Source organism: Ptychodera flava, chromosome 12 (genome assembly GCF_041260155.1).
Source record: "Ptychodera flava strain L36383 chromosome 12, AS_Pfla_20210202, whole genome shotgun sequence".
NCBI classification, from domain to species: Eukaryota; Metazoa; Hemichordata; class Enteropneusta; family Ptychoderidae; genus Ptychodera; species Ptychodera flava.
In genome coordinates, this window is record NC_091939.1 from 19,339,443 (window position 1) to 19,353,516 (window position 14,074).

General features: G+C 37.2%; 1 protein-coding gene across 1 annotated transcript in view; it reads right to left on the bottom strand.

Moving 5' to 3' along the window:
- Positions 1-14,074, bottom strand: part of LOC139145302 (pre-mRNA-processing-splicing factor 8-like) — a 31,572-nt gene that overhangs the window by 16,823 nt on the left and 675 nt on the right. The window contains 22 exon segments of the mRNA XM_070716351.1: positions 351-497; positions 2,050-2,123; positions 2,485-2,649; positions 3,049-3,236; positions 3,833-4,025; positions 4,525-4,815; positions 5,281-5,487; positions 5,898-6,014; positions 6,340-6,522; positions 6,524-6,550; positions 6,861-6,995; positions 7,578-7,697; positions 8,062-8,251; positions 8,515-8,634; positions 9,173-9,363; positions 9,857-9,962; positions 10,240-10,365; positions 10,919-11,131; positions 11,668-11,883; positions 12,396-12,560; positions 13,108-13,276; positions 13,720-13,920. Coding sequence (XP_070572452.1) covers positions 351-497; positions 2,050-2,123; positions 2,485-2,649; positions 3,049-3,236; positions 3,833-4,025; positions 4,525-4,815; positions 5,281-5,487; positions 5,898-6,014; positions 6,340-6,522; positions 6,524-6,550; positions 6,861-6,995; positions 7,578-7,697; positions 8,062-8,251; positions 8,515-8,634; positions 9,173-9,363; positions 9,857-9,962; positions 10,240-10,365; positions 10,919-11,131; positions 11,668-11,883; positions 12,396-12,560; positions 13,108-13,276; positions 13,720-13,825 — 3,449 coding nt within the window. The 5' untranslated portion in view covers positions 13,826-13,920.

The window sequence follows — 14,074 nt, forward strand, 5'->3', positions numbered from 1 at the left end:
TTAATTCCAAAAATTTCATTTCAATCCTTTCACAACCAGACCTATAATCCCATTGCTTTTTATATGGTAGAAGATGGTAGAAGGACCAAACCACAGACAATCAGTAATGAGAAGGCTAAAATGTTACATATTCATAATTCTGATGAAAGTAATTATGTTTGTCAAATACTTTGTCCACACACTTCAAAGCAGGGAATGTGGTGTGACTATGTTGTCTACGGGCCTCAACATCAGAATTCAGTTTGAAAGGACAAACAAAACATATCAGAGTTGTTAAATGCAAGTGATATTTTTAGACACAGCTGCCAACTGGATCATTCTGCTTATAAATGAGACGGTGATCTACTTACAAATTGACATCATGTTTCATGAGTCTCATTCTAGCATCTCTAGGCCAGCATTTCTTGTTGTTGTACCCAACGATGTTTTCATTGTTCGGATCTGGATGTTCTGTAAGATACCTCTGAATCAGGTCCCTGGCCTCCTCTGCTGTGAACCTGATGACATAAACAGAGCAGAGTTTAGTGAGTTTTTATTATTGTATGTTCATCTTGTCAACTAAGAGGTGTAGCTTAATATTCTTTAATTTTTTGGTTCGATAAAAGCTACATCCAATCTGTACGGGGACATAAAAGCTAAAGAATGAGGCCTTTATAGTAAGTTTGAATATGACATTATCAAACATAGGGCCAAAGTCCCTGAAGCTACTATAGACATGGATACAAAATTAAGTATCAGTATTTTCATCCTATTAACCAAGCACATTTTAACTTTCAAATTAACATTGTAAGTAAGTTCTGTTGAATAAGTTGAGACTGTACATACTCAGAGAAAGCACACTGAAGAGACAACTGTTTGAAACTTAAGAAGTTCAAGGTTATCAAAAGCATTATAAGGAATCATGTAACTTTCATTGCACTGTTTACACAGATTGCATAATTGCTATAAATAGCACATGAGGAATCTTACAGCCTAGCTTTACCATAAAAACCCTATCACTTTGACCACTCTTTTAATTGACCACTCTATTTTTTTCCTCAAAAAGTAATTTTATTTTATCCTTACCAAGTCAACCATAAATGGAAATTAGAACTTTCTCTATCTCTATTGACTATTTTGAGCAATTTCTTTTAGATATTAAACATACAGGACACAATATATGACAGTTCAGAATATGTCAAAGTTGGGATTCAGGAAAGTTGCTTTACATGTTTTAATCCTCCAAGATGGTAAGCATTTCACTATGAACTGTCAAAAAAAGTTGAACTTTCTGATAATTCTACAATAACATTATTTTGGCTTTGATGATTTCCTAATTAATTCAATTATTTAAAATCATATTAATTATTTTTTTCTGGGTGAATTGATAGGGTTTATACAGTACAAGAATTACATACAATGTAAGTCAAATTTTGACCAAAAATGACAAAAAAATTCCTTAAAAATACAGATTTGCATATTTCATCACAACTTGAACAAATCTAAGTTGGGTTACCCCTAGGGACCTGTATACCAAATAACAAAGCTGTCTGACCAGTGGTTATGAAGAAGAAGATTTTTTACCAAAAACGCCTTTTTTGGCATTAATTTGCCTATTTTCAATAATATCAAAAAATTAAAAAAAATAGTTTCTCAAAATCATATTTTTCATCTACACAACAAATATCAAATCAGTAAGTACTGTGGTTCTCAAGATATTTGAGTGGACGGACGCCTCACAAACGGACATACATACATACATACATACATACATACATACATACATACAGACTGACGCCGGACGCCGGACGAATACCCATCCCAATAGCTTCTATAGACTATAGTCTATAGTAGCTAACAACAGTGACGTCAAAATCTGATATAACTGCCACCTACTTCTGCATGTATTTTGAATAGCTCACCACTACAACTACCACTTACACTAATACCACAACAACTACAAGTTCAAATCTATCACTTCCAATCATCAATAGATCTACCATCAATATAATTATGACTACAAATTGACATGTGTCTATTTACTTGAACTGAAACATGAAAAATACAAACCTGAAAAAGATGTGTACTCTATCAATGTATCTTGAATACAGTCTGATTGGATGAGCTCCCTCTGTGGTAACATCCTGAAATGATGCAAAAATACTGGTGAAATACCTACACAAGATGTTTATTTCTTGCAAACAGACCAACAGATGACTTATTTATGGAAGCTACGCAGTAATGATGATCAAAATGACTCCTGGCATTATACTCTGTCCTCAATGCTGCTTCAATTGATAAGACAGCACTGTCTAAACTTAAATGACAATGCATAACTTTCTACCTAATGAACCACTGTCAAAGGGTCAAAATTTGTTCCGTCCACATCTAAACTACTTCTACGCATTAACAACTACATGATTACTGGCCATTTCAGTGATTTCTTCTAGTTAGCAGCAAAGTTTTTATCAGGAAGTTTTCTGCAGCATGTAAAAGTCAACTAACCAGATAGGTGAGGAAATCGTTTGGCATTTGAGGTGGGCCACACATTTCACTGGCTCTGTGGAGACCTAGGCACAGTAGATCCAGCACCAAACCATAGTACTGGGCAATGAAAGAGGCAAACTGTAGACCTCGGATGATACCATAGGAATTGGTGTGGTTCATATCCTGTGAAAACAAAGGAAATACAGTAAGATTGATGCATCAAAATGTCAGAGTTTCAAGGCACAAATTTGTCAAGACTTACTTTTCACTAGACTCGTTGTCTTTTCTGATGTTAGAACTCTAAACTAAACCATAGCTCAGACCATCTTTTGTGAATTGTAAGTTGGGGATGAAGAGCTTTTAAATATTATATTTCTTGACTTCAACTGAACAGCAAATAAATAAATGAAATCTTTTAATGTTTTTACACATCACAACAATTCTTCAAGTAGAATGAAAAAGTCCTGACCAGTTACTTATGTGTCCCTACATTTAGTCAGAGAAGATATCCAACAGGGGTAGTTTATAACACTTTCGCAAAGGCTAATCTGCTCCCAGATTCACAAGGCCTGAGTTGCTTACCTTGTAGTTGATGACGATGTTATTCTTGGCTGTCATGTAATCAGCAATGTTGTGATCAACAATCAGACGTAGCAATCTGTTAAGCAAGGTCAAGTCTATCTTCTCATACATCTTTTCAAATTTGGACTCCATCATGACATTACACTCTCCTTCTGCTGTGTCCCACACATCTTGTAGATTGTTAATACCTGAAACATAACCACAGGCAATTCATGTTGTTATGGAAATCATTTCTGCACTATTTGATAATCTGATGCCTGACATAGCAACACCATGCTTGGCTTTCATCTCTACCAGCTGCAATGATGTCTTTTCCTTGCGTGTATAGTCGCTGTAATTTGACCACATAACATCTGCGTACACTTAATTCGCGTGACGGGCATGTCCAAATCTGATATGGTCAGAATTGTCATACCACATAATTTGTAACAGTGAGCCCTGTAGGTGCTACTGTACATCCAAGGACTAGAGTGAACTCTGAGCTAAACTTACACATCAGTGACTCTTTTGGTCTTTTGACACACAAAAGTTTCACACGTGTTATGCACTGATATAGGGCTGACACAACAAAATTCCCAGAAACTCGTATATTTGACCCAGAGTTCAGAAAGTCATGAGTTTGATTGCACATGGTTGAGGATTCTCCTCACTGCACGCAGAGGATATTCTGTAGGCTGCCATTTTAGTTTGCACTGTTCCATCAGAATTGAATGCATGGTGTTAGAGGATGAGAGGTCAAAGCACAAGGACATCTAGAGAACAGCGATTGTCCATAAATTCTTACCTTGACACCACTTGTATGTGAGCAGTGGAGGTGGTTCACTGTCTGATGGTTTGATCCATGGTGGGAAAAGCCGTCTCTTGTCAGCTTCATACCACAGATACTGATCCAGGTAAGCATCTGTGATCTTCTCCAAAGGTTCCACATCATACACTGGGATCAGATGACTGTACAGATCCATGAACTCAATACCAACCTAGGGTTGGAACAGAAAATGAGGTAATGTTGTGCCAAATAGTTTTGGACACATTCTCTAGGGTTGGACAGACTTGCTGGTCCTTTATGCTTGATAGACTGCATGAAATGGCTAACTGCCAGTCACAAACTTTTTATCATGCTCACATAATCAAGACATATCTAAAGTTTAGAGCTTCCATACAATGATGCCGCATTTTCTAAGTTTGTAGATAAAAGAACAGGACTGACTTCCATTTTCAAAGCAATGATCTCCTGTCCTCTCAACAGAATTGTAGTGAGTCAGTTACTAAGTTCATCAAGAAATCCACTAGTTTTCACACCACTGAATTCTAGTATTTACTTTCCTCAATAACTTCCACAGTGTTTGAGAATGTGTGTGTGTGTGTGTGTGTGTGTATGTGTGTGTATAAAATAGCTCTTGTCAAAACATTTTGATACACATCCAAAACAGAAACTCAGAACAAACACTCAGTCAATTCAAGCCTGTGATATCTTACCTCTTTGAAAGCTCTCTGCGTCAGCAAGTGACGTTTGATTCTACTGAGAGCTTCGTGAGGATTGTCGTATGCCTGTTCAATGAGACCCAGTTCCTCACGCTGGGACTGATTCAGTCTGCTCTTGACACTGTATGCCTCTTTCAGTCTTTCCAAGGCAAGGATCAGGAGTTTAGTGTCATGTTTGTATGACAGTGGTGGGAATGGAATTGGAGAGAATCGTCTACTTTCCAGCCAATGCACTGTGGTGGTGTAGATAGCGACAGCTTCTTCTGCTGAAATGTATGGACCATCCTACGGGCAGAATGGAAAAAATTCAATTAAGTTTTCATGATACACTAGAAATACTTTTAACATACATAATGAAGATTATTTTTAAATAACCAGAAACTGACAAGATCAAATCAAGACTGAGAATTAGCCCAAATTTTGTGTATACGATAATTTGACGTTCAGTCTTGAAATCACTTAAAAAACTTTGTCTGATGTCATTCCAAAAACTTTACGTCTCTGTCTAAACAAGAGTATATGGGCAAAATTCCCTACAACATGCTTTGAAAGCTAACTTGGTAAAAGTATACAATCAAAATTGGTAAAATCAAAAATATTTATCCCAACCTGTAGGATCATCAAATTTGTCACAAAGAATTACAAAGACATATCAGAGTGATGAAGTATTATCAACAATCACTATACTGTTCTTTTGAATGATATTCTCAGGAAGTATACTTGTCTTCAATTCAAATGAACAACACATACCTTCAAGTAGTTGTGTTGTCTTTCTTGTTCTGCCTTCAGGTACAACCTTGTCAATCTTCCAAGGTTCTTCTTACACACTGTCTTGTCAACAGTAGCACCTCTACGAATACGCTCTCTGTTGTAATGTGCAGTGTTGGTCCACCAATCAGCCTTGGCTTTCACATACCTAAGAATCATGTTTTCTATTGGTGTTGGCAAACCTGGAACCTTCAGGGACAAAAAAACAGCAACCATGCATATGATTCTCTTCGATTACCACAAGATGATGGTGTAAATAGAAGTCATAATACGCTATGTCTATGGTTATGGAGTCTAACATCGTCATTCCATGGAACTGCACACTTGGTGACAGATAACTTTTTTTGGATGAATATGGACTAAATTTATATCTAATAATTAGAACTTCTTTTTTTGAACAGTTCTTTGCAACATACAGGTACCTTGATCAATTCCCCTCTCCCTTTTTGATCAATTCCCCTCTCCCTTTTTGTACACGCACTTCACTCATAATTGAATTTCATTCACAGATATGTACGATCTGAGATATCATCATCAAGCTACCAATAACAAAACCATTGTAACTTTAAAACTTCTGAGGTTCAGACTATATTTCTTACCTTCCATGGAATGTTCGCCTTCCAGCATCTCCATGCTTCACTCAAATGCTGGAGAATGGTCCTGGCTTTGTTTTGTTTGATTCCTTCCGGCATCATATCCAAGATATCATGCATCACCTGAAATAAACACCACATGTTAGGAACTGCACTTTTTTGACATATGTCAAAATTATGGAACAGGTATGTCAAATTTACTGAATACTGGCATAGATAATAGAGTTGTCTTATGCATACAAGTTTGTGAGACGTTGCGCTGGATGCTGTTAGCTTGGTAAATTACTTCCTTTTCATGCTCTTTAATTTGCTCTGAGCAGCAACGACGATCGGTAGAATTTATTTAAATAGTCTCTTGCCAGAATCAACATTTATATAGACTCATTCAAAAATACAGAGGGTACATTGAACGCAATGAACCAACAGTACAGTAAATATAGTTACTTACAGAAGCTCTCAGTTCCAAATCATAGTGACTCTCCACACGCTGTTTAGTGACCGTCTTGGCCACACCCTTGGAGTGACGTCCTTCAAACTGACGTGACAGCAAATTGCCGAGCCATCTCTCCAGAAGTGGTGTGATACCACGCATGAAAAAGATCCAGACACGCCAGCCTGGAGCCCAGAAACCAGCATCCTGGTCCCTTGCCCACTGGACCCTACAAAATATCATGGAAACAATCAATGATACTGTTAGGTTTGAAACAAGATTTTATATTCAATACATATCCTGAAAAGATCCGAAATTAGCACAAACTTACATGAGTAAAAAATTTTGCAAAAAAGACCTTAACAAAATCTTCGCAGTTATTACTAGTAAACTAACAAAGCACCTGTTTGAGTAAGATCTTCGACCGTGTTCAAAGAGGAGCACAAGAATGTTATGCCACAAGACAAAACAGCTGTGTCATGAAATCTTTGCAAAAGGACATGAGACAAGAAATCCACGGCAGTAGATTCTAGACTTACTGTGTTGAATCTGTAGTATATGAGATGTTTGAGATCTTTACACATACGGATCTGTCTCATCAGCTTGTACTTGTATCTGTACATACCAGTCAGCTGACCCACATGAGAAAACATGTACTGAAGCCCATCTGCAAGCTGTAGAAAACACACAGTGTATGTGTTAGTATACCGTGATACAGAGAAATGAATATAAATATTTGTATCTATATATCTATAAAAGGTGAAATTATACATAGTCGTTCTACCTTGAAATTTGTTGGAAATCTCATTTGAGCTTATGAAATTAAAGTTCAAAATAGCTACCGATTCATATGTAATTTGCTATTTCAAACACAGATGTCCATATTCAGATTGTTGATATGCATCAAACAGATGACAGGGCAAATCAAATGAGAGAGACTGTTTGATCTGCACGTTCACCAACCATTGAGCATGAATCTCATAATTGAGAACTGCAACTCCCTTGAGAGAAGTGGTTAATTTCATTTTCATGAAAGGTTGTTTCTTTTGGTGTTATCACATTCAGCTGGCCAATAACTATCAATGAATTATAAAATCTCTTGAACCCATGCACTAATGAAGTGTGTTTGTAAGTTTTTTTCATTATCTCCATAAGCTTCCGTGTCAAGACAAAGCTACCTTTTTCATCACAAGCTGTACACAGTATACTCCTGTACAGAAATGGCGGTTTTCAAAGAAATCATAATATATGCTTACCTGGAAAGCATCAACATTACCCAGTCTGTACTGTACATGGCTGTCACATACTAGCTTGGTAAGACGTAGAATCTCACGACACAAGTGAAAGGCATTGCCAAACCTTGACTTCTTACGTTCCTGAATTGAAAAAAGTTGTTTTTGTGAGTTTCACGCTGCTACATACTCAAAGCATACTGCTGTGAATTGTGAAATTTTCAAACTTGAACTGAATAAACAACAGGCGTCTTTTCACATCCCACATGGAAGAAGCAAAAGCATGCTTTTTAGAGATAAGTAACACAAGTTTCATGCCAGTTGAAATGTGTACTCTTAATGTGAAGTTAATTACTCATTTGAAACCCAGAATCAGTTTGGTTGAAGTTATCTATTCATGTGGGTCAAAACATTTTGACTTCATCTGCAGTATCCAATCAAAAATACAGTATAGGGAAATATACTTGTCATTTTCTCCCCTTTTTTACCACTGAAACACTTTGCGTACCTTTGTTGTCAAAGTCTTGACAGGTTTCAAATTGAAGTTGTAATCCAAGTGAAGATAGTTGAGATTCTTTCTGTGAATCAGCAGATTCAACATGTTGTATCCCTGCCTGCACACTTGAAGACCTGCCTCTACCCAGTCAAGTGTTGTGGACTGGAAAAACTTGGTTGCTTTGAATGACCGGAACAGATACCTGGACGAGGGAATACAAAATATAGTATAAATAGTATGAAATATAACAGCATGACTATTTCATGCTATGTGCCTATGAGTCATAATCTGGCTTCATATTGGAAGATGTTACAGATGAGGGCTCATTCACTCTGCATTAAGTGTGGCGACTCAAATTTGCTCTAACCAAAGAGCCTTATTCATCTTTACTTTAGTAAAATGCCCTATACAAGACAATCGTACATGAGCTGAATCATTTGACATTCAATGCTATAGTGATCTTACCTCTTTTTCTGTGATTTTGGTGGTCTGTGTTTCAGTGCATTCAGTACATAGTATTTCAACAACTTCTGATATGACACTCTGACCTTCACAGGTTGACCTGCTGGGCAATGCTCACGATACCTGAATAGGAGATAAAGATGAAAATTATAACCTAGCTACAGAACTGCATACCTGCCCTTCAATGTTACAATGTAGGCTAATGCAATTAATAGCTAAACTTTCCACACATGACAATATGGGTTACCAGGAAATCATCCCTAAAATGTGAGCCCAAAGGTCATTCTTAAAGGTATACTGTCACCTGTTCAAATTTTGCGAAAAGTTACCATGGAAAGAGAAAATCTAATCAATCATAGTTTTTAAGCGGATGGCTGCTTTTTGAAAACAGCGCCCTCATATGGACATTTTGAATACCAAGGAATGACCCTTTGACCATAAATGGGCATATTTAGATTACAGGTGACTGTATCCTTTGGCTCACACTGACAGAATTTGCTGGAGCAGACCGTAAAATGTGCAAGCTGGCAAAGTTGCAATCAACACACAGCATACAAAATTTGATCATCTGACCACAAACACTATACATCTAGGTTTTGTCAAGTACATTTCCTGATAGTCAATATAACTATAAGGAATTCACAGACTAATTGTAACTTACCATGATTTGACCAATGGTACATCCACAGCCCTACGCTGGATACCAGACCTCAAATCAAATGGTCTTGGTGCCCAGAGCAAAGCAATGCCATTGGCTGTGTTGTCTGTGTAAAGAGGATGTTCCTGGAGAAATGGCTCTACATATTCTGGTAATTCAAACTCCTCATCGTCATCTGGTAGCGGCTCTGTGTGCTATCAAGGGAAGGAATGAACATCAGTTGCAGGTAGTGCATAATCACTTTTGGCCTTTTTGTACATAGAAGTACACATGCCGGCTGGAGACTGCTTTCTGATCAGTTCAATAAAATTCTGGTCTGCACGAAGGCCGGCTTTTTTGTACATAGAAGTACACATGCCGGCTGGAGACTGCTTTCTGATCAGTTCAATAAAATTCTGGTCTGCACAAAGGCGAACAGCGCTTATGGATGACAGAGTCAAACACTGCACAGTTTTAACACATCATAGCTAAGTGTGAAGAAGTGAACAATCACACATTTGAACACATATTAGTATTTTGCCGAATGACCTAATCAGAGTTTTGAAACACTGTTGAAAGACAATCAGTTTCAAGGAGCATAGTTGAAAGGTCTTATCAAGGACTAGTTATATTAACCTTTTCATCAACCAACCAAACTCACAATGAACAGTTGACATCTTTGATACTTGATAGCAAAGTATTTATTACCTTCACGGTGTGTCTGTGTGAGATAGGATTGATGAGAGGATCAAAGTAAAATGCTGGCAAGTCAGGATCTTCTGTTTTGATGAACACAACATTTGGAGTGTGGTACCTGCAAGACAAAATACACATATGTAGTGATCAATTAGGAATACATGACATCCATACTCATTCTATGGAGACAATACATTTCAATCAGGCTTTACTTTTATACACATTTCAATCACACTGGTAGAAGAAAACTAACTGGCATTACTGTCAGTGTATGAATAGAATGGGTGACTCCACAAAATGCAATACTACAAGATGGTCCAATACAATACATCCAAGTGTGACTATGAATTTGTTAAATTTCAAATGTTATTAAAAATGATAAGTGCATATCTTACCATGTCAGCTGTACATAGTATGGTAGGTTGTTGTACAGATAGGGCAAGGCAATTTTGTATTCCGTACGGATCTGCTGTCGGATGATGATCTTATTGACATCATTGAACTCATTCCAGTCTTCATCTCTGTAAACATGAACCAAATTTCCTTCAATTAAATTGACTGTGTTCCAATGGTCCTAAAATTTTATATTACTACATCACAGCTGCCAGCATACAGAAAGAATGTGTTTCTCACAGTCCCACCTTCTTATACATTTATTTTTTGGACAGTACACAGATTTAAAAGCTATGTTTTTGACGAGTCAAAGAACAAGACCAAGAGTTGGATTTTTCAAACTGCTGACAGCTTTGCTATCAGTAATTGCATGCAATTTTTGATGAATGAAGGAAAGTACGACTCCTTTTGAGAGCAAACCATAAGAGACATCTGCACGATTCCTATGCCATGACAGAAGAATCTCTGCAATTGCAAGTTTGATACTCTGGAAAACATTTCAGGATTCTGAAAAAATAAATTTTAAGGTTTATCAAGGATGATAAGCTTCTAAACCATACATTGTATGTATATTTACCCTTTACATAAATCATGTATTTTAGGAAAAAAAGGACAGATCCCTCACTTTGAAAACGGTAATTTAAAGCGAATATCTGAGACTTGATGAAATCATATACTTACTGCAGAGTGGCATTTCTGACCAAAGGTTCAAATTTTGGTCCTCCAGGAATTGCCATGTTGAGTGCTTTGGATGTGAAGAAGGACTTCATGTCGAACAAATAGAAATAGTTGTCATCTACCAAGTCTGTTAGCAGTTGATTGGCCAGACGGTATAATGTTGACATGATGGGTAAACTCAATCCCCACCTTCTGTAGCTTGATCCGTTCACATACCTGTCAAGAGATATTGACAATAATCATCACTTTACAGGAAATGGTACACATGTACATTTGCTGTTTAATTGATACACCACGTCCATGGGCATGTAAAAATTAGTGAAGTCTGATTCGTGTACAGAGAGCTACCCATTCCAAAAATGGGCGATATTCCTGGCAAATGCCTAGCAGGATAACAGCTCTGGTATGCAAGGTGATCTCCTATATACACATATTATAAGGCCAGTTACTGCTCTGTTGGCAGGATACTATATTACACACCTGGCACGAAGAGGGCTAAGGTAGAATGTGCCTCAGGGACAGATATTTGCAATCTCAACTTTACAATAATTATTTTACACAACTTGTGGGGGTTCATTTTGAAGCTCAAGGAGTAAATATTTTCAATGGCTTATATTTGTGAAAACTGAATTCTTTTTTTAATTAATCAAGAAAAAGTTGTTTTAAAGCATTACTGACGATTGTTATCATCATACTATGAAATAAATTGAAGAACTCGCTTTTTACATCCCTTATTTGCAAGGGCAGCTTACTTTGTATCTGACAGAGGTCTGTGATCGTAAAACCACTCGAAAACTGAAGCATCTTCTTCTGGATCCAGTTCCATCTGGATTGGTTCCAAGGGTTCAACATCAAGTACGTTGTCTGCATAATCTAGCGGGGGTTCCTCATCGTCAAAGGGTGGAAATCGCATCCGTTTGAAGTGGCGACGATCTCTCTTCTCGCGACGCATCATGATCCACATACTCCTGATGATATACATACAAAGAAAAACATGTAATGAGAATTATATGGGGGAAATCTTATACTAAATTAAATTGGTATCACTTCTTGCGCACGTTAAACAGATTTTGTTTACATTATATATTTTGCTTCACTGTCTCCTTATCTTTCAGAGCAAATCATCTTTTTTTCAGGAACAGGGTCTTTGTATCATAGTCTTTTCTCAGTGCATTCAACATAACTAGTAAGTGGATTAACCATAAAAATCACTGCCAACATTCCTGTTTGGCTGGCTTCAGATTCAGTATAATTATTTTTTTTTACCAAATTACATGTAATATGAGAAAATGTTTCGACTTGAACTTGGATCACATTCTTTGCCATTTGTCCCCTAGTTCCTGAGGAAGAAAGGTCACAGCACATGACTGAATACATTGGTTGACTGTAATCATCAGAGGTACAAATTGCCTGCAGTGTACTTGTTGGTTATCCACACAAAACACATTGATAGTGTTCAACACATTTGCTGCAAACTTACCCCCACTGTGCAATGTAGACTGGCTCTATAACCCATGGAATCTCATTGACAAATGTGATTGCACCAGTGATGTGGTAAATGCACTTGACATCTCTGATCTGTTCCCATGGCATTGGCATGTTTTCCATCAGCTTCATGACTGCATGGGGCATGTACTTCAAAGCTCTGAGATGAAAACAGAAGAATTAAGTCACTTCCAAGAAAATATTGAACACTTTCACCACCACTTTTTGCCCAAATGCATTGTTATTGATGGTGACTGTGGACCTGTTTGAAGGAGTTGGGCAGAATAGTTGAAGAACTTGAAGTGTTCAGTCCAATGTTTAAGTTCAGATATTCAGTTTTTGCAGAGCAGCTCACTGCAATTTTTTCTTTCATAGTTCCATGTATTTGCAAGACTAGTGTTACTTATTTAAAAGTATGTTCAATACTTGATCGTTCAACTCTAACCTGCAAGACGGTATCACTTCTCTGTCTGCTGAGTCTGAAGCATTTTTGTGCCAAATCTACACACATTTCACCTACTTGGCTTGGGTTATCAGTAAAATCAAATTTACAGTATATAGTGGTACTAATGGACCTTAAAATTTTTACGTTTTTGTTCAAATGCGACACAGGTGCCCATTATGCCTCACTGGATTTAACCAACTTGATCTGATAGTTGCAAATACTTGGGTTAAACTTCAACATCAAATGGTAACAAGTTTCTTACCCAAGGTACACTCTTTTATCATGTCTGAATTTCCTGTTTGTCATATCACCATGGTCTCTGATGATCTTCCTCACATGTTCTGGAGGCATGTCCTCTTTTTGTGCATCAACAAAACCAAATTTTCTTTTCTCTGCATATCGTTTTGATTGCAACTGCTGCCATTTACGTGCTGAAATACAAGTGCAATACATTAATGACATTAGCTGTCATTATTTGTCAGGGAAGTTGAAAATAAATGGCATCAACATTTTGCATGCTGTTGCTGTTAATAATTGTTATAATTTCTTCACTCCTGTAACCTGAAAAACATACTTGTCAAAGTTTTAATGTTATAAATTTTCCCAACATTTCTACATTATACAGTAAAGATGCAGTGGATTTACTTGGCATTGCAAAATCTACATATGCATGTATTATCCAGTTTTTGCCGTCAGCTTTTGATAGCAGTTTGTACTCCACAAAAAACGAAATGTAACTATGTACATAATATTTGGTGAACACAAAATTTAATTGATTTTGATGAATCAGCAACATAAAGATTACTGGATCAAGAGTTTGGGATGTAGAATAGCAGAGTAATCCTGAGTGATGATGTGTCTTATATCACATTACCTTTATCTTGGAGTTTTTCTTCACTGAGGGGTTCTGGCTGTTGATGCATAACACCAGGCATCATACCAAACCCCTGGCCTGGCTGCATCATGAATGCTGCAGCCATCTTGGCTCACAAGATCCTTTACCAACGCAAGAGTTTGGAAAAAGTTGTGACTCCGGACCTTATTCTACCATAAGGACAGCTCAGCAATGCGAACACTAAAATAATAAAGTGATAGAGAATACATTGCCGAAAATTAATCTTTGGTGGATGTGTTTTCTTCTCCGCTGCTACCTAGTAATATCCAAACCGTGACAATGCAAGCATTTACAGTATTGGTGTACACATACGGTCGAACACATGCCGCCTTAT